At 30.5% G+C, this 24474-nt stretch overlaps 2 protein-coding genes across 5 annotated transcripts; one reads left to right on the forward strand and one right to left on the reverse strand.

The window, feature by feature from the left end:
- Window positions 1–1225: 1225 nt before the first annotated feature.
- Window positions 1226–7173, forward strand: LOC108471043 (uncharacterized). Of its 4 annotated transcripts, XM_053022221.1 has the most exons (9): window positions 1810–1922; window positions 2364–2408; window positions 2513–2585; window positions 3207–3290; window positions 3372–3434; window positions 3799–4257; window positions 4962–5011; window positions 6714–6790; window positions 6901–7173. In XM_053022221.1, the coding sequence occupies exons 2-9, from the start codon at window positions 2401–2403 to the stop codon at window positions 6945–6947; spliced, it is 861 nt and encodes a 286-aa protein (XP_052878181.1). In that variant the 5' UTR covers window positions 1810–1922; window positions 2364–2400; the 3' UTR covers window positions 6948–7173. The 4 variants fall into 4 exon arrangements, with proteins under 4 accessions (XP_052878179.1, XP_052878180.1, XP_052878178.1 ...); XM_053022220.1 differs by lacking the exon at window positions 2364–2408 and having other exon boundaries at window positions 1228–1922; XM_053022219.1 differs by lacking the exons at window positions 2364–2408; window positions 2513–2585 and having other exon boundaries at window positions 1226–1922; window positions 6869–7173.
- A 7265-nt stretch (window positions 7174–14438) lies between these two features.
- On the reverse strand, window positions 14439–15924 carry LOC108471735 (PR5-like receptor kinase). Its single transcript, XM_017773310.1, has 2 exons — window positions 15897–15924; window positions 14439–15511 (listed from the first exon to the last, which is right to left on the reverse strand). Exons 1-2 carry the CDS (start codon window positions 15922–15924, stop codon window positions 14439–14441), a joined length of 1101 nt encoding a protein of 366 aa, XP_017628799.1.
- Window positions 15925–24474: the final 8550 nt, after the last annotated feature.

Below are 24474 nucleotides of genomic sequence, written 5' to 3' on the forward strand. Positions count from 1 at the left end.
ATGTTCATAATAAATTATGGAAGCAATACTTAATATTGATTAAATTTATTTTAGGGTTTAGGGTTTAATATATAAGGTCTATGGTTTAGGGTTTTATGGTTTAAGGTTTAATGGCCATGGGTATATAGTATGTTAATCTCAAGTGAATCATATTGAATAATTAAATCCTAAACCATATAATTAATATATATTTAGGGGATAAGTAGGGGTTGAAAGGGTCTGCTCCTCTAAAATGAAAAATTTTCCATTTTGGTTTTTGAAATTTTAAAAATTTTAAAGGTAAAATTGCACTTCATCCCTTTGAATAGTGGAAAATTTTTGATTTAATCATTTCAAAATTATAAAATATATGTTAAACTTTAATTGTTTAAAGTTTAGATGATAGGGGTAAGGGTTAGAGGTTGAGGGTAGAAGTTTAGGGTTTATGTTTTATGGCTTAAAGTTTAGGGGTTTCTGAGTTATGTGGTTTAGGGTTTAAGATTTAGGTGTGTATGGGTTTTAGGGTTAAAGGGACATAGGTTAAGGGTTAGGGGTTTAGGGTTTAAGATAATTAGTGTGAAAATTATATGTTAAAAATTTAAAATACTATTATTTAAAATAATTTTAAAGTTTTTTGGGTATATGACTGATTGTTTTTAATCTATATATTAAATAATTTCAAATTTTAAAGAATTAAAATTTTAAAAAAATTTAAGATTTCAAATTTTATCTAATTCTTTTAAATATTAGTTAAATTTTTAAAAATATTTATTTAAATAAAAAAATTAAAACACTATTATTTAAAATAATTTTAAAGTTTTTGGGTATATAAGTGATTGTTGGTGCAAGTTGAATGATATTTTGATTAAAAATGGGAAACCACATTTCAATCTCTATTCTCTAAGATTGAATATTCAAATTATATATTATCATGTAATGTTTTAATCAAAAAGTTAATAATATTAACTATTTGGATTAATTAATAATATTATAAAATATATAGACTAAATGATATTAAAAATTAAAGTATATGCAAAAAAATTGAAATTTAAATATATTAGAGAGACCAAATTAAAATTTAACCATTTTAGTAAATGATGATAATAATAATAATAATAATAATAATAATAATAATAATAATAATAAAAGAGAAAAAAATTATTAGGCTGCATACTTAGTGGCGTTTTTTTAAAAACGCTGCAAAAGAGATGATTTACCATCGTTTTTATAAAAAATGCCACAAACATCTCTTAATAGATTGAAAACGACGTCGTTTTTTGGAGCCCCAAATTTCCTTTACTTTCCCCAATTCAGATTACCCCCGAACGTCTGGATCCCCAAACCTTGAATCTCCAAATCCCCTAAAACTTCCCCCAATTCGATATCCTCAAATCGGTTTCCCAAAATCCCCAAATCAAAATACCTTTGATTTTCGCCGAAGTCCCTTTTATTCTCTTTTTTTTTCATTTTCATTTTCACAGTACATTCCATCACTCGCATCCACTGATTCTCACTGCTTTTACAGTACCTATATCTCAAAATCAATTCTACGCAGTGTTTTAGTTACCCACTGAACGTCGACTGCAACTCTCTATTTTGTATTTCCAATATATCGATCTGTGTTTGAAGATATGGATGAAGCGACTGTTTCGGTAATCTTAGAGCAGATGACTGCAATCACCATTGATAAAGCAATCGAAGCTTGGAGTCTGGTGCAAGGTGCTGAGAAAGAGGTGAAAAGGCTTGAAACCAACTTTAAAGCACACCGGTTGGAGCTTGAAGATGCAGAGGAGAAAGAATACGTGGACAAACGGGTTAAACTTTGGTTAGACAAGTTCAGATATGTTTCTTATGACATGGAAGATGTATTAGATGAGTGGGAAACTGCAGTTCAGCAGTTGCAAACAGATCCTTCTGGCTCTGCTTCTGTTCGTAACTGGAAGGTATGCCCCTTTGTTTCATGCTTTTCTTCAGGTTCTTAAGTTGTCAAGCGTTATAATATTGCTACCAAAATAAAGGAAATCAATGAAGAAGTAGATGAGATTGTTAAAGACAAAATTAGGTTTGAGTTGATAAAAAGAAAAATCAACCAACCCAAACGTCCAGAAACTACTTCTTTTGTGGATGTTTTAGAGTTAATTGGTCGAGATGCAGCATCATCTCTATTTTTTGTTTAAATCTTTTATGTTCGATCTCATTTTCTTTTTAATTCTAAAATCACCGCACGGAGATAGTATTTATTGATTTTTGATATATCTAACAAGCATGTTCTGTGGCTGATATTTTCATAGTTGTTGTCTATTTTTAGCTCGTAAATTGGTACAACTTTGTTTTCTCTTGATTCTGATTTTGAGCTTGGTTTATTATTTGCACAATTTTGGCAGCAATAGTTCATCTAAAACTATATAATTGCTTTGGCGAATGTTAAGGTAGAATGATTCTTCTCCTTATTCGATTAAATGATAGTCTAAGCTCTTAAAGAATATCTAGGGCACGGGATGAGTAGGTGTATGTTTTTGTTTTGTTTTGCTAGGATGAGCAACCAGAAGTACAAGGACCAGCAGTTTTGGTCTCAACTGAAAGAGGATCAACTATCAGTCCAATTGGTATTTTTTTTTTGTGTGTGTGTGTTTTCTTATGATTTAAGGGTTTTTTCTTCATTGGATTTAGTTGAAAAATGGAATATATGTTCATTGCAGTACTTGGACTTGAGGTTTTAGAACTTTGATTTGCATGGAACTTTGACTAGCGGGTCTCTTTTTGGAGTAATAAAGAGGATATGCTTCGAATAGATGCAATTTATTAGTAGCATATTGGTTGTTTTTTGGTTGCTTGATTTCTTTTCTATCATCATCTTTTCATATTTCGCATTGATAAGACCTCATCGATTCTCCCAGGAATGCAAAGCTGATCTCTTCTATCATCATCTTAAACATGTAAATGTCATGTTAAAATCCTTGTGAAAGAGCACAAATCCTCATAAATGCTGGGTCTTTCTAACTGTAGAAATGACAGCATATAGGGGCTAAGCTGGTTATACAAGGTTAGGTGGTGGGCATGTCTATATCATTCAAGATTTTGTTAGAAGTGTCTGTTTGAAGGACTTGAGCCTCAGCTTTTGTGTGTGTCACCCAACATAAGTTAGTTATCGGTTTCTACTGGATAAGACTTTTAAAATGAGATTGTTAATTTGAAAACAATACCTTATCTGTTATGCGTGCTTTCAGCTTGGTTTGGTGATTGATTCGACGAACACTTCTCGTTACTATCAAACTACAGACCTGAAGAAAAAAGGCATTAAGCATGTAAAGGTGAGCAAAATATTAGAGTATGGTTTAATGCTTCTCTTACTTCTTTCAGCCTTGGCTTAATTTTTTATTTTTGTGTTCTAGATACAATGTAGGGGAAGGGATGCTGTACCTGAGAATGCGTCTGTAAATACCTTTGTTTATGAGGTACTTTTTGCTATGATATTTTTCCGTTATTTCCAGAATCTACTAGAATCACTGCCTTCATCTCTTCTTAAAATGTAATTTCTGTGATAGATTTAGTCCCAACTCTCATGATGCATTTATCAATTGACAACCAAATTTGTGGCTGGTCATTGGGTTATATGTTTCCATGTTATGCTAAAAACAAGAAACTACTATGTTGTAATCACAAACATAAATTAGAACTTATGTCATAATCGGTAATGCATCCCCACTTCTTCTCATTCATGTAGCACAGTTGTTGATCTACATGTGGTATGATGTGAACTACTTGCTCCTACTATGTTGTGACCAATTTACTGAAACTTCCATGTAACTTGTTTATCAGGTGTCACAATTTCTCCTACGTCAGAAGTCGAATAAATATATTCTTGTCCATTGTACTCATGGTCATAACCGCACTGGCTACATGATTATTCACTATCTCATGCGAACACAGCCAATGTCTGTTACTCGGGTCAGTAATTTTTGTTGTTGGTGGTGGTATGTTTTTTTAGTCTTTTCCAGTATCTGTTTTAGGTATTCACAATGGAATACTATTTACTATTTTTGTTTAACCTTTTCTGCAAGCAATAAATTTTTTTCTGAGGCACGCCCACCAGGAATATATAAACCAGACTATATTGATGCCCTCTATGCATTTTATCATGAAAGAAGACCAGAATCTCTTGTCTGCCCTCCAACTCCTAAGTGGAAAAGATCTTCTGATCTTGATCTCAATGGTGAAGCAACTGCAGATGATGATGATGATGATGATGATGATGATGGAGCTCCAACTGCATTACCTGTATGGACAACCATGCAGTATTCTTAATTTCTCTCTTTTTTTTATTTAACTTTAATAAGGGCATCAGAACAAATGAAACCTGTTATTAGCAAAAGCTTCATAGTACCATTTCCTCATTTCCATTTGGAAAGTGTAATATATTGACCGTTTAGCACAAAATGACCTATTTATTATAAATATTATGAATGGGTTTATCTTCTTTGATTATAACAGTAATCTTTGCTGATGCCCAGCCTGCCTTTTCTTCTTCACCATATATATTAAGCTTTGTAGGTCTTACAAATTATATTAAGCTTTGTCATTAAGTTGTTACTAATTGGCACTGAGGTATACTTGTTTATGTTTCTTCCAGTTTCATTGGTGATGTTTCATCAGGACATAGCTTTTTTATTCACTTTGTTTCTTGACTGTAGCTTTGGAAATTTTGTGGAGGATTATTAAGTGATAAGTTAATAGTCTTTGAATTTGTTAAACTGCTGTTTTAATGTATATTATATTCGAAGACTATAAGAATATTTTCTCTTAATTATAAAATTAGGAGAACTTCTCTCATTTATAAAACTAAAACTATTGAAAAATTGTACACCTTTTATCCAATTAATTATTTATATTTTTTTGGCTAAAAGTTAATTCTTTAGTTTGCGTATAATTCATTACAGTTTTAATCTAATACGAGCTCTGGTATGGCCATTTTTTGAAACCAGGTTAGAGGGCATGCACAATTCCCGGGATCACATCCAGTTTCGCTGAACAGGTCCTTTATATGTTTGGTTTTATTCTTTTTTCTCAGTTCTTCTTTATTCTGGTTTTTGATTCTTCATTTTGTTGAAATTAGCGCATTATCTCTTAGAACTGTGGTCGGCCTTTAAGTTATTTTCTTACTAATGCAGCAATTTTCCTTGTTAAGCTAGTAGAGATTAAAATGCCTTGAGATTGCAGCTGTATGTTAAAGTTCTAAAATATGTGTTCAAATTTTTCTGAAATTTTGTTGGACAATGGATATAACTTTAGTGTACAAATTTATATTTTAAATAACTTTTTTCTCATTTCTGAAAATACTTCCAGTTTCCTAAGGCTTTATAGTGACACGTTGATCATTTCTCCTTTTCCATTCTCATGGGATTCATGTCTATTTCATGTACAAAATATTAGTGATGAAAAATCGGGTTAAAATGTTTTTGAAGGTGTGACCTTGGCTTAGAAACGAGTCTTGAAGCATGCATGAAAAACGAACCATGGTACTGGGTATGGGATATGGAAATGATGTAGTTATAAAACTGTGTAGTTGCTATTACATTGGTAGAAAAAGCAAGAATGTCTTCCATTTCTCTGTTTTGTCTCCCAAAAGAGTTTTTAATTATCAGCATCAAATGTTCGGTTTTCATCGTTTTCATCGGTTTATATTTTTTTTTTTTAAATTTCATTATCTTTAGCGGCGTTTTTGGGTAAAGCTAAAATGCAATATTAAATGCAATATGGAGTTAAGCTAAAATGGTTCCATTGGATATGTCATATCATATCTTAAATTAATATCAAATAAGTTGATTTTCAAATTCTATTATCAGACACTATATTTGTTAATTTAGTCTCTACTTTAATTTAGTCATTTTTAGTTTTTATACTTTTGGAATTTGAAAATTTTAGTCTTTAAGTTCTGTTATTTTAAGATTTAATGTGTTATTGTCACATGTGTAATGGTCATTTGTTATTTTTACATATTACTCGCAAAAAACTTATACATTGAATATAAATTCATAGTATGTAATGTTCTTATTCACTGCTTCTTTACAATCATTTCTATTTCTTTAAGTTTTTTCAGATACCATGATTCAACCCTAGTCTTTTAGGGTAAAACGTTGCTTTTTATTGGTGAAAATGGTCTTACTTAGTGCTTGAAATCCTTTTTTGGGTTTTTTTTTGACAAATATAGATTGACCATTACATGCTTTCACCTCTGCTTCAAAACTTTGACTTGCCAGCTTCATTTGTGTTGAACACTGATGATTATTAAAACTTGGTTAAAGATGGTTAATTTTTTCACCGAAACCTCTCATTTTTGTTGCTTTTCTTGCGACATGCTGATGAGAGCGTTGTTGATCCTCCACTTTATGTTCTTACCACTCAAACACTAACAAGGTTAGCTTAATGCCATCTTTTCATCCACCCTCAGTCAATTATTTCCTTTTAACTCTCTAAACTTGCTGTCAAGGAACAACCTAAATGATTGAACCACATCATGATTACTTCTGCTTATCGTTTCTGCTCTTACAAAGGACACAAAAGCTCTCAATCAGCTTGTATGTCAATTTATTTTATTTTTTCTCCTTTTTGCTTATATGCATAAATACTTATTTTTTTGCCCAAGCTAGTTAAGAGTCTAAAGTTAATTGCAAAATTTTGATAAACTTTTTAGTGTTTTGTTTTAGTATCTGATCTTGTATTTGATGACATGGCAGAACACACTTATCCAGGATGGGAAGGAGATGCATCAATGCTTTATACTTATCGCAGCTGTGTCGAAGCACTTCCTCAGGTATTTTAGCCTTAGTTGATTTTAATTTATACATATTTTTAAGGTAAACAATGTTCTAATATAATCTGCTAATTTTAGTGTAAAGCAATGTTCTTTTTTATGTGGTGTAGGGGGTATTTTGGAATTCACAGTTCGGGATTCAGAAACTTTCTGCTGAAACCGGAGCTGCTTCGATCTATTGTGGATTTTGGTTTTGAACATCCTTTCGAATTAAGGCAAAGTTTTAAACTCATGTCTGATGTTAACATTCGTAAATTCCATGAATTAAGTCATTTTGTTTTTCTTACTTTTAGTGACTTATAATGGTGGGCAGTATACAAGTTTGGTGTTTTATTATTTTGATTCTATATTTATATTTAATCTAATTTTTATTATTTATTTTAGTTTTGATTCTATATTTTTATTTTTATTTGATAATGAATTTTAATAGAAAATTTTATATTTAAATCATGGACATTATTCTTCTCAATATTTTGATAATGAATTTTAATTTTTTATATTTTTCATGATCTTTTTAATATTTTTTTTTAAATTTCATAACCTTTAGCTGCGTTTTTTCAAATAAACGCCACAAAATTTAGCGGCGCCATCTATAGCGGCGTTTTTTGCGGCGCTTGTAAAATCGCCGCAAGTAGTTTTAGTGGCGCCTAAAAGCGCCGCTAAAGGCTTAAAAAACGCCGCTAAAAGTCAATTTTGCTGTAGTGGTTTAGAGAAAGCCATAACATTGATTTTAAGATCTTCGTAATTTAATTAAATGAAAACTTCTAAATAGTTTATTTATCAAAGTGTAACTTTTCATAATTAAGTAACTAAAATGAAATTAACTTTCCCATAGTTAATTCATATTGTGTATTTAATCTTTTAGAAAAACGCCGCTATAAGTAGATTTTTAGCGGCGTTTTTTGCAATTGGTTGTTAAGAAAACGACGTCGTTCTCTTTAATCTTTTAGCGGCGCTTACGTAAAAATGCCGCTATAGGTCGGTCTATAGCGGCGCTTCACGAAAAATGCCGCTAATGAACTGAAGCTTACATGTTCACATTAATCTTTTAGCGGCGTTTTTAATAAAGCGCCGCTATAGGTGGATCTATAGCGGCGCTTTACTGAAAACGCCGCTAATACTCAATCTATTCGATTTTTAGTGGCGTTTTCTATTCAAACGCCGCTAAAAACACCGCTAAAACCCTATTTCGGTGTAGTGATTATTTTTTTGTTGAAATAATGTTATTTGATAAATAATACTAAATTTATATAAGACAATTTTTTTTCGAAAAGTGTTGCAAGTACAATATAAATATATGTTTAAATGACCACAAGTATGAAACTAAAGGTATTGCAAAAAGAAAGAAGAAGAGAGGCATGTCGTTGATGTTACAGAAATGCAGCGTGGAGTAAGTTTATGAAAGGATGTTCAAAGAGGATTAGACAAACCAGAACTAACGGTATTGCAGTGAATTGCAATCAGATAGATAGAATTTTGGAACTTTCATTGGTCTATGTTGAAACCATTTTATTAAAGTAAATGATAGTGATATTTCAAGTCTGGAAATATAGAGGAAATTGGAAGCGGATACATGGAATTTCTAGATTAACATCATGGAAACTTGGCTTTACAGTGTTGCCAAAGTCTGTGTATAAGCTATTGGAAGAAGACAAAAAGTTGAAATGGATAATTAGATGGAAACTGCAGGGAGATGATAGGAGTATGCTATAACTGGGCAACCAAAACATGGATCAGGGGTAAGCCAGACATTTATGCAAAATATTTGAATTCAGGTTGGGCATTAGTGGAGTCTCATTCGAGTATCCCACTATCATGGGAACCAAATTCATTTTTTATTGACTAAAAGAGCTTAATTCAACATAATCAAGCAGTTCTTAAATCAAGTTAACAGGATGGAAGTAGATTTCTACAATTTCATCACAATTAATTTTCTTATTAAATAATAATAAGATAAAAGTAGAGTTTTTTTTTTTTTTTGAACTTCTTGATTTCATGTCTGAATAAGAAAACAAAGTCATATTAGATAACTTCAGATTATCATTCCTTAGCTAAATTTCTCCTAATTAAATCAAAATATGATAATATAATAACCAAGTCACAACCAACTTAATTGCTTAACTGCAATTAATAGTAGCATAATTATTAGATACATAGAATTCGAAATTAATTGTAACATAAGGTACACGTGACATGTCACATGTCATTGTCTCGATTATTCCGTTAATCATATTAATAGTACAAATAGATGAAATTTTAACAAATAGATGCAATTAGACTCTTAATATAGGAACCTCCATAATACTTTTACCCTCTATTAAATATACAAACATAAGATATTTAATGAACACAAAATTAATAATAAAAACACATATATATTTAAAATTTTGATGCATTTAATCATTTATGATATATTTATGTTTACACAATTAACATTTAAGATATATTTAAAAATATTAAAAAAGTTATGTGATCACAATCTATAATCTGTTAAATTTACTTATGACTGATTCAACATGAGTAAATTATTCAAGTTAAAAAATGTTTGTAACATCTTAAGTGGGTCATGGAAGATGTTCTAATGATTGAAGGCTCCCTTACAATATTTCTAATACTTTAGTCATTGATGACCTATTTAATGGATTGGTTTGAATGCACCAAAGGTTCACTCCAATCAATTCTTTTTGTTACTTGTTTTTCTTCTTCTGTTATTTCTTCATTAATATTCAAGTTCGTAGACTGACCAAGATGATTATAAATTCATGAGGAGAAATATATTTCATTGGTTCGGGACGCTTCAATATTAATATTTTTTTTAGCTCTGACCATTTCAAGCACCATCATTCCGTTGCTATAGATATCAAATTTATAAGAAACTCCTCTTAAGTTTCAAAAAAAAAAAAACATTTTTGGAGCAATATATCTAGCAGTTCCTCTAGCACCTATCATTGATACAATACTCGTATTTCTTTTGCATAATTTAGACAAGCCAAAATCAAAGATCTTTGGACAAAAAATCTAATCTAAAAGGATATTGTGAGGTTTTATGTCAAAGTGCAAAATCCTAATATTACAACCTTGATTCAAGTATTGGAGTCCTCTAACGATGCCGAGTGCAATGTCATACAAAGTTATCCATTCCAATTGACGATTTTGATTATCCTATTCTTGACTATAAATAAACCTGTTCAATAATCCTTTCGGCATGAATTCATAAATCATAACTCTCCATTTCCCTTCATTTCACTTAAAAATTTAACTGCCACAAAAATACCATCGGGCAATTTTTCTTTATATACACTTCTGAAATCTCCTTAACTTAATTTATCATTGAATTTAATTTGTCATTTTGAAGCAAAAAGACGAAACTTTTTGTTTGATGACTCAATCCTAGCATCGTCTTCATTTTTTTTTTTAAGAAGATAATGATTTTTCGTTAAACCCTAGGACAATAAAGCATATAATAGAAATCAATACAAATCCAGCAACACATATTGTTTATGAATTATTAATCAAATTTTGCTAACTCGATAGATAGGATTCAATTAAAATAAAAACATTAGAAAGCAGCGAATAAAATTAAAGAAAAACTTGAAAATACGTCATAAAAGTTTGGTTAAAAGTATGATTGTTAATTTAAAAGAAAAGCATTACAAGTTATACAAAGAGTGTATATATTTATTTAAAATCAATTTAATTATATTAATTATGTATTTTGTGTGTGATTAGAAGATATATAGTTAATTCAAACCACCTTATTATCCAAAAATTGGTTTATACCTATTAATGTAAGCTTCAACTTGGATTTGTATCTACCTATAACAAACAATATACCACACAAAGCTAATGTTATTGATTTACTATATTTCTCATTGAATTATTAACTATAATTAACATTATAACCGTAAGTTAATATGGCGCATTATATTGTTATTTTAGAGGAAATTTTGCATCAAATTGAACAACTAGTCTCTACACTTTTTCTTTTAGAGGAGAATTTAATTATTTTTAATTTTCTTTTTCAAATAAAAAGTATAGAAATTAACATGCCATGTTATTGATGGTTTTTGGGGGAGAATCTTCAAGTGGTGGGAAGCGGTATGGAAGCAGGTGGAAGGCTTTTGGGATTTCTTTGCCTTATGTAACAATATGCGAATGGCTTTTTTTAGGAAACGATTATGGTTGATTGCTATTACTGCAGCTTGCTGGACAATTTGGATAGCAAGAAATGGTTTGATCTTTGATAAAAAGAGAGTTTCCATGGAAAACTTGGTGTTTCTATCAAAAGTGAGAGCTTTATTTTGGATTAGATCTATCCATGATGAAATTTTGTTGCAGGAGGATCTTTGGTGGATTTCTCCACTCAGGTGTCGGATGGAATCTGTTAAATCCAATTCTGCCGTGTTTTGTTGGAGGTCCCCTCCTGCTGGATGGTTAAAATTCAACATATGTGGGATTGAACTAGAAGATAAAGCAGGGTGTGGAGGAGTTTTGAGAGATATGGAGGGGGTGGCTAGAGCAATATTCTCTGGTGTTGTCATTGCAAATATTGCTGAGGAGGCTGAGATTGGTGCAGTGAAGATTGCTTTAGATGTCTTTATAGCTATGAATTAGAAGCCAAAAGAGTCTTTGTTTATTGAAGTTGGTTCTTTGGTGGCTTTTTCGTGATGTTTTAACAAGATGTTGAGGCCTTGGTCGCTTCATTCAGTTTTTGCAGAAATTAAGACTGCTATGTTGACGGTGGGAAACGTTGTCTTTTCATTGGCGGATAGAAATGGTAATGGTATGGCATTTTCTTTGGCGAAGGCTGGTGTAAATCGGATGCAATTGTTTAAAGCTTGGTGGTGAGGTTTAGTTTTAAAGAATTAGCAGGTTTTTATGTTTGTTTTTGGACTGTGTTTTTTTCTTCTCTGCGTTTTGCCATAAGTTTTCTGCTTTGGCTGCTGCTCTGTTTCTCTTTTGACAGTGCAATTTGAATGTAAAAAAAAAAAAATGCCATGTCTGTTACCATTACACGATCAACAGTAATTAACAACTTAGTAGTCAAAATGTAACATATTGATAACATTAGTGACCATATTGTAACTTTTTAAAATTTAGTGACCAAAACGTAATTTAAACTATATATAGTGACTGAATTTATAATTTTGACTTTTAGTGAAAAATTGAACTGTTATTCTCTAAAATTTATTATAGATAAATTTTCAAAATATATATTATAAAATTTTTTCAATGAAATAGTTTTTTTTTAAGTAAAATAAAATCAAGAGAAAACTCTAGTCAAAGGTAAAATCTCCGTTTGATTTAGAGATTCGATTATCGATGTAATAATAAATTAGTTCTAGTAGTTGACTTAGCATCGAACAACCAATCTCGCATTACCTGTTCGATAACCAATAGGTTGCTTGTTTAAAATTACTTCTCTAACAGATAAATAACCTTGTAACTCAATACTCAAGATTTAACTTACTGGCAACATTAAGAACGAGAGAGACCTAATTTTAACCAACAAACTCACCTCAACGATGTTTATTTAAGCTAGATTGCATATCCAAACCACATAAATGTAAATTACGACATAAACAACTTATGCAGTTTGTCGCTAGTATTAGAATGGATTAAACAATTATAGATTTAATTATTTTAATTGATAAGGCAACCGTACTAAACTATCAAACACCGACCGAGTATTCAACCTAAGCAGATGTAATTAAAATAGAAGATACATGAATACCAAAGAACAAAGAAAATTTAAAGTGCAAATAAATCTCACAAATTTATTAAATCAAACTTCGACAAAACTTCTAACTATAGAAAAAAGGGTTTAAAAATCCATAAAATAAAGAACAAAATAAAACAAAAAATAACTAAGTCTCAATCCGTCAAGCCCTAACCTAATAATGTCTATTCATACGACAAAAATAATATATTGGAGAAAATACAAAAGTGTCATTAATTAAATAAAGCAAAATTTTTTAAAACATTTTGGCAATTTTGTGTCAAACTTTCAAGCCATTTTTAGGTGCCTTCTTGATGCTTTTTGAACTTGAATCATGAAATAACTTTAGTTAAATCTTTCAATTCACTTCAAATTGGTATATTATGAGCTCAAAATGGAGTCATATAGTTTAAATTATGGTCGAAATACTAAAAGTGAGCTGTGTTGAAATTCTAATATGCAAAAAATTGTCAACAATAAACTTTAAGCTCACTTTTCTTCAATTATCCCCTAAATATAAAAAATAAATATAAATAATATAATTAAGAACATAAATAACATAATTTAAGAAAAGAAATATCACAAATAAATAAATAAATAAATAAATAATGCACTTATCATCGTGTCATAGGGTGGGTTCACCCTGTTGGCGATATGTATTTAGTAGTTGATTTTAAAAATCATATCTTATAAAATAGAAAAAGAAAATCTATTTTGATATAATAAGTACACCTTTCTAACAAACAAAATAGTGTGATAAATTTGGAATAGGTATTTTAATTGAAATAATTAAGAGTGTGAAGTATTAAAAATATTTTAATTAATAAAAATATCTAATATATAATAATCAAGCTCAAAGTATTATATTTTTATATACTTTCTAAATTTTAAATAATTCATATTAAATCGATTTTGATAGATTTATATATATTCATATCTTTTTTTTTTTGTTTTGTTTTGTTTTGGTATGGTATTTTATTTTAATTATTTATATATATGATAATATGATATACAAAATTATACACATGGGACATACTAGATTTCCCAGTGAAGAAAGGAAATGTTTGAAACCAAGACAGGGCAAATCATTAATTAATTGGACCCACAAACTTCATTATCTGCTTTGCCGTTTTCTTCATTGCCAGCACTTACGACTGAACTTTGACACACATTTTATTAGTAAGGTCTAAGTTGCAATTTTTCTCCAAAGCTCTTAAATTTGGAAATTTTCTTTGCATTTCAACTTTTTCTTTCCTATATTAACTCCCTAGGAAAAAAAATTAAATATATATATATATATAAACTTTTTAGTTGAAAAATAAGAGAAATAATAAATTTTAAAAATTGCATAATTTTGTAAAATATACACTTAACTTTTACCTTGTCATTTTCTCTCCTTTTTTATTCTAATTTGAAGTGATTAGTTTTCTCTCTTCCTTTTATTTCTTTCTGTCCTATCCTACTATCAAATCAATTTATACCTTTTAATTTTTTATTATTCTCTACTTATACTTTCGCTTTTTTCACTCTACCAAGTATGTTGTTGATTGCTTAATCCCTGTCAAATTAACACAAAGGAATTCTTCAGATTCATTGTTGTTATTTCTTTACTAATAATCATTGTTCCAATTGATAACCCATCATAATGCCTTACGTAATTTTATATCGAACAAAATGTATATTATTGAATGAAATCAATCTAATTCATATGGTGAGGAGAGAGAGAGAGAAAACTATTTCATCATATGAAATTGTCCAAATTTTATCATGCGATCACATGCTTTAGCATATTCGGATTGTTGTGATTTTTTTTACTTTAAAAATCATTGTTTTTCATAATAATTGTAATATTCAATCATAATTTTTATTAGAAGTTTGAGTTAAACTTGCAACATCAAACAAATCAAAGCTTAAATGATTGATGATGTTCTAAAGTTTTAGGAGATTGTACAGGGAAGATACAAAAGGTCCAGGTGGAATTATCAATGATTGAAGATTTGCTTGTAACATTTCTATCACTTTAGTCATCGATGGTCGATCAGATGAATTAGATTGAATGCACCAAAGGCTCAAAATAATCAACTTCCTTGTTATTTCTTCTTCTTCTTCTTCAACTATTACTCTATTAAGATTCAAGTTCATAGATTTATCAAGATGCTTATAAATCCAGGACGGAAAATATACTTCACTAGTTTGAGACACTCCAACATCAATATTTTTTCTTCCCACCATTTCAAGGACCATCATTCCATAACTATTGGCATCAGATTTATAAGAAAGTCCACCAAAGTTTCGACAAACCAATTCTGGAGCAGTATATCCTATTGTTCCTCTAGCACAAGCCATGGAAATAATACTCTTCTTTCTTTCACATAATTTAAACAAACCGAAATCAGAGATTTTGGGATAGAAGTTTTCATCTAAAAGGATGTTGTAAGGTTTTATATCAAAATGTAAGATCCTTGTCTTGCAACCTTGATGCAAGTATTCGAGTCCTCTAGCAATGCCAAGTGCAATGTCATACAAAGTTCTCCACTCCAATCGACAACTTCGATGATGCAATCCTCTATCATAAATGAACCCACCTAAGGATCCGTGGGGCATGAATTCATAAATTAAAGCTCTCTTTGATTTCTCAAAACAAAAACCAAGTAGGCTTATGATATTAACATGAGAAGTTCTACTAATGCTAGTCACTTCATTCATGAAATCCTCTCCATTTTCTTTTGATTCACTTAAGACTTTGACCGCCACGAGACGACAGTCAGGCAATTTCCCTTTGTATACACTGCCAAATCCTCCTTGACCTAATTTATGATTAAATTTATTTGTCATTTTTTTGATTTCTGCATAAGAATATCGCCTTGGTGCAAGAGAACCAAACTTTTTGATGAATGCCTCAATCCTAGCATCCTCTTTCTTCTTTCCTTGATTTAGTAATGATTTTCCTTTGAACCACAAGACAAGAAAGCATATGAGAATGGTTATAGCTACCACCAGTCCTGTTCATGGAGTATGAAAACAATGAATTAGTTATATAATATATGGAGAAAGTAAGTGAAACAATTAAGATGGAGAAAAGAAAATAGAGCAGTGGAAAGAACTGAAATAATAACAACATGCACAGTCTGTTAGATATCTAGAAAATGTTAATAAATAAATAATTAGATAAAATTTTATTTAAAAAATTAAAACACCAAAAATATTCTCATAAAGATATGTTATTTGGTTTTTATGCATTATTTTTTATTAAATTAATGTTAGAATCAAATAATTTCAAGTAAAACTATTTAAGAGTTAGTACAATCTAAATTAAAACCAACAAACTAAATTAATTGGATTGCACTAAAATTTAAACATACTTTAATAATGGGTACCAAATAATACCTAGTCCAAGTATGAGACCCTCTCCCATTGTTTTCATTTTCTCTAAAATAGTAAAAATATCATCAAATGTTAATTAAAATATGAATCAATAATTATAGGTGCATGCAAATTTTTTAAAAAATAGTAATTATTGAAACCCAATAAGTTACTTATTTTTATAATATAAAAAGAAACTTTTACATTTAAAATTGTAAAATAACCTTTTATAATTAGAAGTAAGGAATGAAATGAAACTTGACTTCTGTATATCAAGTTATCAACCTACACACACAACTAAAAATCTTTGTTTTGTATTAACAGTTAGTCCCTATACTTTTTCTTTTAGAGTGAATTTAATTATTTTTATTTTTATTTTTCCAAATAAAAAGTATAGAGGTTAATTGTGTAATTTGACTTAAAATTTTTGTTTGAAATGATGATATAATATGCCATATCAATTACCATTACAACATCAACGGTAATTAACAACTCAATAATCAACCATATCACTTACCATTACTGTACTTTTCTCATACATTCAATCAATTCATACAATTATCATTCATTCTCAATCAATTGGTCCTTTATAAGGGCCTACGAGGCTTTAAACATACTTTAGAAGTGATTCGGGACTAAACCGATAACATATGAAAATTTTGGAAACTTAGAAAAATTTCAACCATACAAGTGTCACACGCCCGTGTGAACAGGCCGTGTGGAAACAGGGCATGCATATTGACTTGTATCATACGGTTGAGTACACGCCCGTGTGCCAGATAGTGTGAAAACTGGAGGGTATACTGATTTATGCAATACGGCCAAGTCACATGCCCGTTTGCTAGGCCGTGTGCCAATTTGGGGGTATACTGACTTGTACCACACGGCCAGTCACACACCTGTATGCTAGGCCGTGTGCCAATTAGGGGGTATATTGACTTGTACCACAAGGCCAGTCACACGCCCATGTGTGAAACCATGTGGAGCATACTGACTTCAATTCAATTTCAACACTAGGGGACATACAGCCGTGTAACATGACCGTGTGTCACACACGACCGAGACACATGCCCGTGTCGATAAAAATAGGCCATTTGCAAGGCCAATTTGTCACTGTTATTCATGCTTACCTAAACAACCAAAATGGTACCATTTCATCATACAATTGAGCAACCAAAATCATCAACCAAATGCACAATTCATACCATTATAATTTCATGTATTCCAAATCTCAAATCACTACCATTTACTTAGCCAAATACAAGCCAAAACAATATCAATCTATATAGTTCATTTACCATAATTCACATACACATAACTCCCTTATAAATAACCAACACAACATCTAAAATTCATACCTCATCAAGGCATTTCTCAAGCATTTATACTCCACAAATCAATTAACCATTTGAGCAACTATAAAACCATAACCACATTCATTCCAAACATACCAAAATAAGCCATCACTCATGGCTATATATACAAACCAAAACATATACAATTTACAAGCCAAATGTCATGGCTATAATCACAACCAAAATACCACATCTAGCCTATACATGCCATATACCATAAATGTATAACTCAAAAGTACCAAGTTAGATGTTTGATAGTGTGATGATGTTCCCGACTACTCCCAGATTCAAGCTTGCCTTGATTCACTATAAAACATAAAAAAATAACACGAAGTAAGCTTCATAGCTTAGTAAGCTCGTATGATATGAACTTAACTATTTACAAATACAACATTCATCCATCCAAATATATTATCATGTACATTATGATTATTAACAAACCTTTCACCTGCTTATTCATAAGCTCATATACAAACTTTGTAACTTCTTTGATTTTAAGCTCATAATATACATGTACATACTTGTACCAATCCTTAACAAGTTCATACATACACGAAATACCGTTGAATACTCAATGTCTCGCACACTAAGTGTCATACTCGATATCTCGCACACTAGGTGCCATATATAGCCGAAACTATGTTGATTCGCACACTAAGTGCCACCAATAGCTGATTTGTCGTCGAACATAACTATAGTCCCGTATATACAATATATGCAATATTAAAGCACTAAAAGCATAATTATTACAATGCTTAATACATACGAACTTACCTCGTATTCGAAATTGATGGATCGGGTCGATTACTCAATAACCTTGTTTTTCCCCGATCTAAATCTGAATTCTTTCTTTCTTGATCTATATGAATTCAAAATTAACTTATTTAATCAACCATTCATTCAATTTAGTCCAAAACATACATTTAGGCTTATTTGCACATTAGCCCCTAAACTTTCACACTTTTAACAATTTATTCCTTATTTCACAAAACACAAAATTCACATAATTTTAATAAAACCAAGCTTGGCCGAATTATTTATAGGTCCCTAGCAGCCCAAAACTTTTATTTATTTCACATTTCAATCATATAATTCGCACATTTCACAATTTAATCCCTATTGTGCATTTTCATCAAAAATCACTTTACAAAACATGAAAAATCTATCATTAACCTTTCATAATTCAACATTAAAAATCAAAGAACACATAGATTCAACAATGGCAACTCTCAGAATCTTTAATAGTTTCGAAATTAAAGGTACGGGCTAGCTAGACTGAGCTGCAATGATTTCAAAAACATAGAAATCATTAAAAACCGTGTCAAAGATCACTTACAATTGAAGCATGCATTAGCTAAACTTTCAAAGCTTATCCATGGCTTCTTTCTTTCTTAATTTTAGTTAGGAAGAAAGATGAATGAAATGTTTTGTCTTTTGTTTTAATTATTTAACCTTTATTTAATGAATTACCATATTAACCTTATAAAAATCATTTAAAACACATTAATATATGTCCATATATGTCCAACCATGCTATTAACGGTCTAATTGCAATATAAGGACCTTAACTTTAAGGTTTTTAGCTATTAGATAGTTTTAGCTAATAGAACAAAAGTTTTATGCTTTACGCAATTTAGTCCTTTTTATCAAATTAACCAACCAATTGATAAAATTAGCTCACGAAATTTTTGCACATATCAAATAACATGCTGTAAATACTGAAAATAATATTAAAATAATTTTTTGACATTAGATTTGTGGTTTCAAAACCACTGTTCTAATTTGACTCAAAAATGAGATGTTACAAGGACCCTAATACAGTCCATATTTATTGTTATTACACAACAGATATATGTAATTTTTCTATTTCACATTTTTGTCCTTAAACATCAAATTTACCAAAAACTACTTTATAAAATAGTCATATTTGGCAATCAAGTTTAATAATCTACCATTAAAATTCAAGAACACACTAAAATCATTAATGGAATAATCCACAACCTTTAACAGTTTTATAAATTAGTCCACGTGTTAGCTAAATCAAGCTAATACAAGCTCAAAAATATAAAAATTACTAAAAGCGGGTGAAATTTCACTTACCAATAAGATATTAAAGCTTGAACGAAGCTTTCCCAACCCTAAAAATGGCTATTTGGGTTTTCTTCCACAAAGAAGAAAAGAAAATGTTCATATTATCATTTAATTTCTTTAATTTTAACTTATATTTTAACTATTTACTAAAGTACCATTTTATTACAACTTATAAAATTACTAAATCGTGTCCATATATGTCCATAATATAAGTATATGGTTTAATTACCATCTAAAGAGGGTTTAATTGCACATTTGGTCTTTCAATTATTTAAATTATTAGTTAATGAAACTTTATTTCAATTTAACCTTAAACTAAGTAGGACTAAATGAGAAAATAACCCAAAAGCTAGTAGATTAATCATATCCATCACCGCATGGAGTTTTTTACCATGGTTTAATCACCATTTTGATCCCTTTACTATTTTAAATCTATTGTGATTAACTTTTACCTCTTTTACAATTTAATCCTTTTACCTTAATTAAGCAACCAATTGTTAAAATTACCGGGCCAAACTTCAAATAACCTATAATGTGACTTTGTAAATATTTAATAAAAATATTCACGAGCTAGGTTTATAGAAACGGGGTCCTAATACCTTATCTTCTAAAACCACTTGACTTCCGGAACAACCACTCATACTAACCATTAATTCAATTAGTTAAAATTCATCAAATCAAAATTCAATATAAAATTATTATTGACTTGTATAATTAAAATACTAATTATACGAACTTACTCATCGAATTTGTGGTCTCGAAACCACTGTTTCCCACACCTCTGAAAAATAAGCTGTTACAACTCTCCCCTTAGGAAATTTTATCCTCGAAAATTTTACCTTGAAATCTAGAAGTAAATCTCGAATCAACATCAGAAATAATAAACAATGGCACTCCATGCGATCTAACAATTTCTGACACATATGACTTGTAACAGCCCATTTTTAGTCAAATCAGAATAGTGGTTTTGGGACCACAAATCTGTGGTCAAAATATTTATTTTATTATTATTTTGAGGTCTAAAGTATGATAAAATAATTTTGTGATAAGAAATTTTATCGTTTGAATGCTTAATATGATAAAAAGGACTAAATCGCGTAAAGTGTAAAGCTTGTGTTCTATTAGCTAAAGGTATTAAATGGCTATGAAATTAAATAATGGAGGTACTTATGTAGTAATTAGCCCATTTTTAATGTTAATGGACATTTATGGGCATGCATTAAGTATTTTTAATAGTTTATAATTAAGGTTAAATAAGTAATTTGGTTATTTAAAGTAAAATAGATAAAACAAAAACCAAATTTTTATGTTGTCATCTTCCTTAGCCGATTGTCACAAAGAAAAAAATAGCCATTTTTGAAGCTAGGGTTTGGCCAAGCTTCTCATGCTCATTTAGGTATATTTTTGTCTCGTTTTTAATGATTTCTATGTTTTTGATATCGTTGTAGCTTAGTCTAGCTAACCTAGGGACTATTTTACAGAACTATTAAAGGTTTAGGGTTTTTCCATTGATGAATATAGGTGCATTTTGATGTTTAATGATAGAAAATGCATGCTTGTTGTTAGATAAACAACATTTGTTAAGTGATTTTTAGTAAAATGTCCAAATAGGAATTAAATTATGAAATGTGTAAAATTCATGGTTAAATTGTGAAATAAATGAAAAATATGGGCTGCTAGGGACCTAATTGAAATTCATCTAGCATGGGTTTAGATTGAATTGCATGAATTTGTAATTTTATGAAATAAGGACTAAATTGTAAAAATATGGAAATATTAGGGCAAAGTGTAAAGTTACCTTAATGTGTATTTTGGATAAATTGAATAAAGTGATAATTAAGTAAGTTAATTTTGATTACATATAGATCAAGAAAAGTGAAATATGGATTTAGATTGGGGAAAGAACAATATTTTGGACTAATCGACTCGTTTCGTCGTTTTTTACATTCGAGGTAAGTTCGTATGTAATAAGTATTATTATATTTGTGTTTTAAATGCTTTAATATTGCATAAATTGTAAAATCGACCTTGCAGACATATTTGACGATGATTCGACAAATGAGAAATCTCAGTTGAACCTTAGGAATAGATTAGGATACAAATGACATGTCATTAGGGGTTATGTGATTTGGGTGATGGTCCGTATGTCCTACCGGTGGCTGAGTTATCAGCATGTGTTGCGGATACTCATCAGCTTGTGTGAACAGTACCGTGTAGCTTCGTTATGACCGCCAGCTTGTGTGAGCAGACCCATTGATAGCTCGAGAGTGAGCATTATATGTGATATGAGATTGAGCTAGATTCGACTGTGTATGTAGCACTTAGGTGTGAGATTCTTGAGCATTTGATAGTATTTCGAATGGTTCAACAGGTATATCAAAGACATGGATGAGTATGAGACTAATAAGAGGTCATACAGGTATGTACATGAACCGTATAAGTTTTGAATCGAAGAAACTTGTGAATTTCAAACCTAATTTTATGTTTGAATATGTGGAAGGTTTGTTAGCTAATATGAATTATGTGTTGATATATTCAATTGATTGAATTGTGTATTTATGACTAATTGAGTTTATTTCATACAAGCTTACTAAGCTTTATGCTTACTTTGTTTATTTTCTCGTTTTTATATTGAAATCAAAGCTAGCTCGGATTCGGGAATTGTTGGAGACTTCATCACATTATCCAACTATCATTTTGGTACTTTTGAATTTAAGTTTATAGATATATGGCATGTATAGGATTATGGTCATTTTAATATATAGTTTGGTGATGAATTTGGTCATTTGAAATAGCTTGTAAATGTTAAGTATTTGCTTTTGTGTATAGCCATGAGAGATGGCTTATTTTGATTGATTTAGTTGTGTAAATATATATACAAATGGCCTTTGTCTTGTGTTGATAATTGCTATATTAATGCTTATAGTGAATGGCTGATATTTGAAAAGTTATATGCTTGTGAGTTTGGGCAAAATGATGCATGTTTGAAAGTGTTTATTTGGTTGAATTGTGAATGTGAATTTGATATAAATGGAATGGCCCATTTTGTAACTTGAGTGTATTATGGATGATGGTATAGAATTAGCATGAATTAGGCTTGATTTAGTTAATTGAATGCCTATTTTTATGCCATGAATTGTGTCATTTGGTTTGGTGTAGGTTTATGCAAATTGGGTGGCAAGATGGCTTGGTAAATAGACTATTTTTTTCCACATGGGCAAAGACACAGACGTGTGTCTCAAGCGTGTGTGACACATGGTCAAGTTACACGGCCGTATGTCCCCTGGTGTTGAATTAAAAATCAAGTCAGTATGCTCCATACGGCCCAGCACATGGGTGTGTGATTTGGCCATGTGGCATAAGTCAGTATACCCTACAGGTTTGGCACAGCCTAGCACACAGCATGGCACATGGGCGTGTGAGGCCATTTCGAAAGGGCACACGGGCTGGTCACATGAGCGTGTGGTTGGCTGTGTGACCCAAGTTAGGGAGTTACACAGCGTCAGACACGGGATGGGACACGACCATGTGATCTAATTTCAAATGTCCACACGGCCTGTGACACAAGTGTGTCTTTCTCACACGGCCGAGCCACACGAGCGTGTGTCCCCTGTAGTTTGAATTGTTTTTTAAGTTATGTAAAAATTTCCTGAGTTATCGTTTTAGTCCCAAACTACTCTTAAAGCATGTTTTGGGCATCGTAGGCTCGTATTAGGGACAATGTAGTTGATGTTGGATGATGATTACATGGAATTAAAAAAATGTATGTGAAATGTATATTTAATTGTGTTATAAGTCTGGTAATGCTCCGTAACCGTATTTCGATATTGAACATGGGTGAGAGGGTGTTACATGACTCAGCTACTTCTCAAGCGAGTAATAAGTTCTGACTGGAATAAAAAAGTTGTCCTTGTCAATCTATCAACCATAACCCAGATCAAAAATTTCTTCCCTGGTGATAAAAGAAATCCAAATGAAAAATCCATTGTGACTCGGCCCTTTTCCAACATTACCAAAATTCATATTGGCAACATTGAGCTCAATAACAATTTCCAATATGCCACAATCTTTACTAGTAGCTAATAGCATCCAAATATGTATTTATATTCGAGAACACTATTACGTCTTTTAACTGATCAAACAAGTCGTCTATACTAGATAAAATATATTTATTCTTTATCCTGAATTTGTTCAACTTTCACATTTAAGCAGAAATCCCAGAAATTCTTCAGGAAACAAATCAAGAAATTCGCTGATAATAGATAAATGATAAATCTTTGATCCCATTTCTTGATTATCAAGTAAACATACATACATACATACATATATATATATATATATATATATATATATATATATAAAACATTTACAAGTCAATTTATGTACAGAGATAATTGAAATAACTCTATTAGTATTATCTGAATTAATCAAACTCAGCCATAATCCTTTCACCATTCCTATAGTACAGATCAATTTTTTTTGTCTATAGTTCACTACAGCATCGTATAACCTTAGCCATTCTATTCTCAGATTAATATCAAATTCATGAAATGGTAATAATATCAGATCAATAGGAAAATCACAGCCATAGATTCTCAACTGATAATTTCGATATACCAAGTTAACTATTACACTCTACCCAGTGGATTATGACTATAACATCAAACTCAATTGACTCAAGAAATATATCCTTATTCATTACTAATGCAATGCAAATATATAAGTAAGTTAATCTAGTATCACCTAGTGCAAATACAATAAATAATATCAAAAAGATAGAACGTATTAGAAATAATATCAGATATAGTAGCTTCAGATCCAACAATTATTTTTTTGGTCCCACTACATTTAATTCCAGTGTTATTTCTCTAACCTATACGTTTGCCTTTCTAAGGCGTAGACAACTGTTTAACACAATCCACAGGTACAATTTCTCGATTATATTTACTGAGTTGTACAAATTCCTGTCCATATTACATTTGATGACATTTTTTCTTTCTGAACTCAAATCTGAAGAAATTCTAGTTAATCTAGTCTTTTGATACAACCACCGTTAATGTTGAATACCAGTTATAAATCTTACCTGTTATCAAGGACATGTCACATCTAATATAATCATCAAATAAACAAGCCATATCATCAAAAAAGATTCCTAG

This window comes from Gossypium arboreum, chromosome 11 (assembly GCF_025698485.1).
Source record: "Gossypium arboreum isolate Shixiya-1 chromosome 11, ASM2569848v2, whole genome shotgun sequence".
NCBI lineage: Eukaryota > Viridiplantae > Streptophyta > Magnoliopsida > Malvales > Malvaceae > Gossypium > Gossypium arboreum.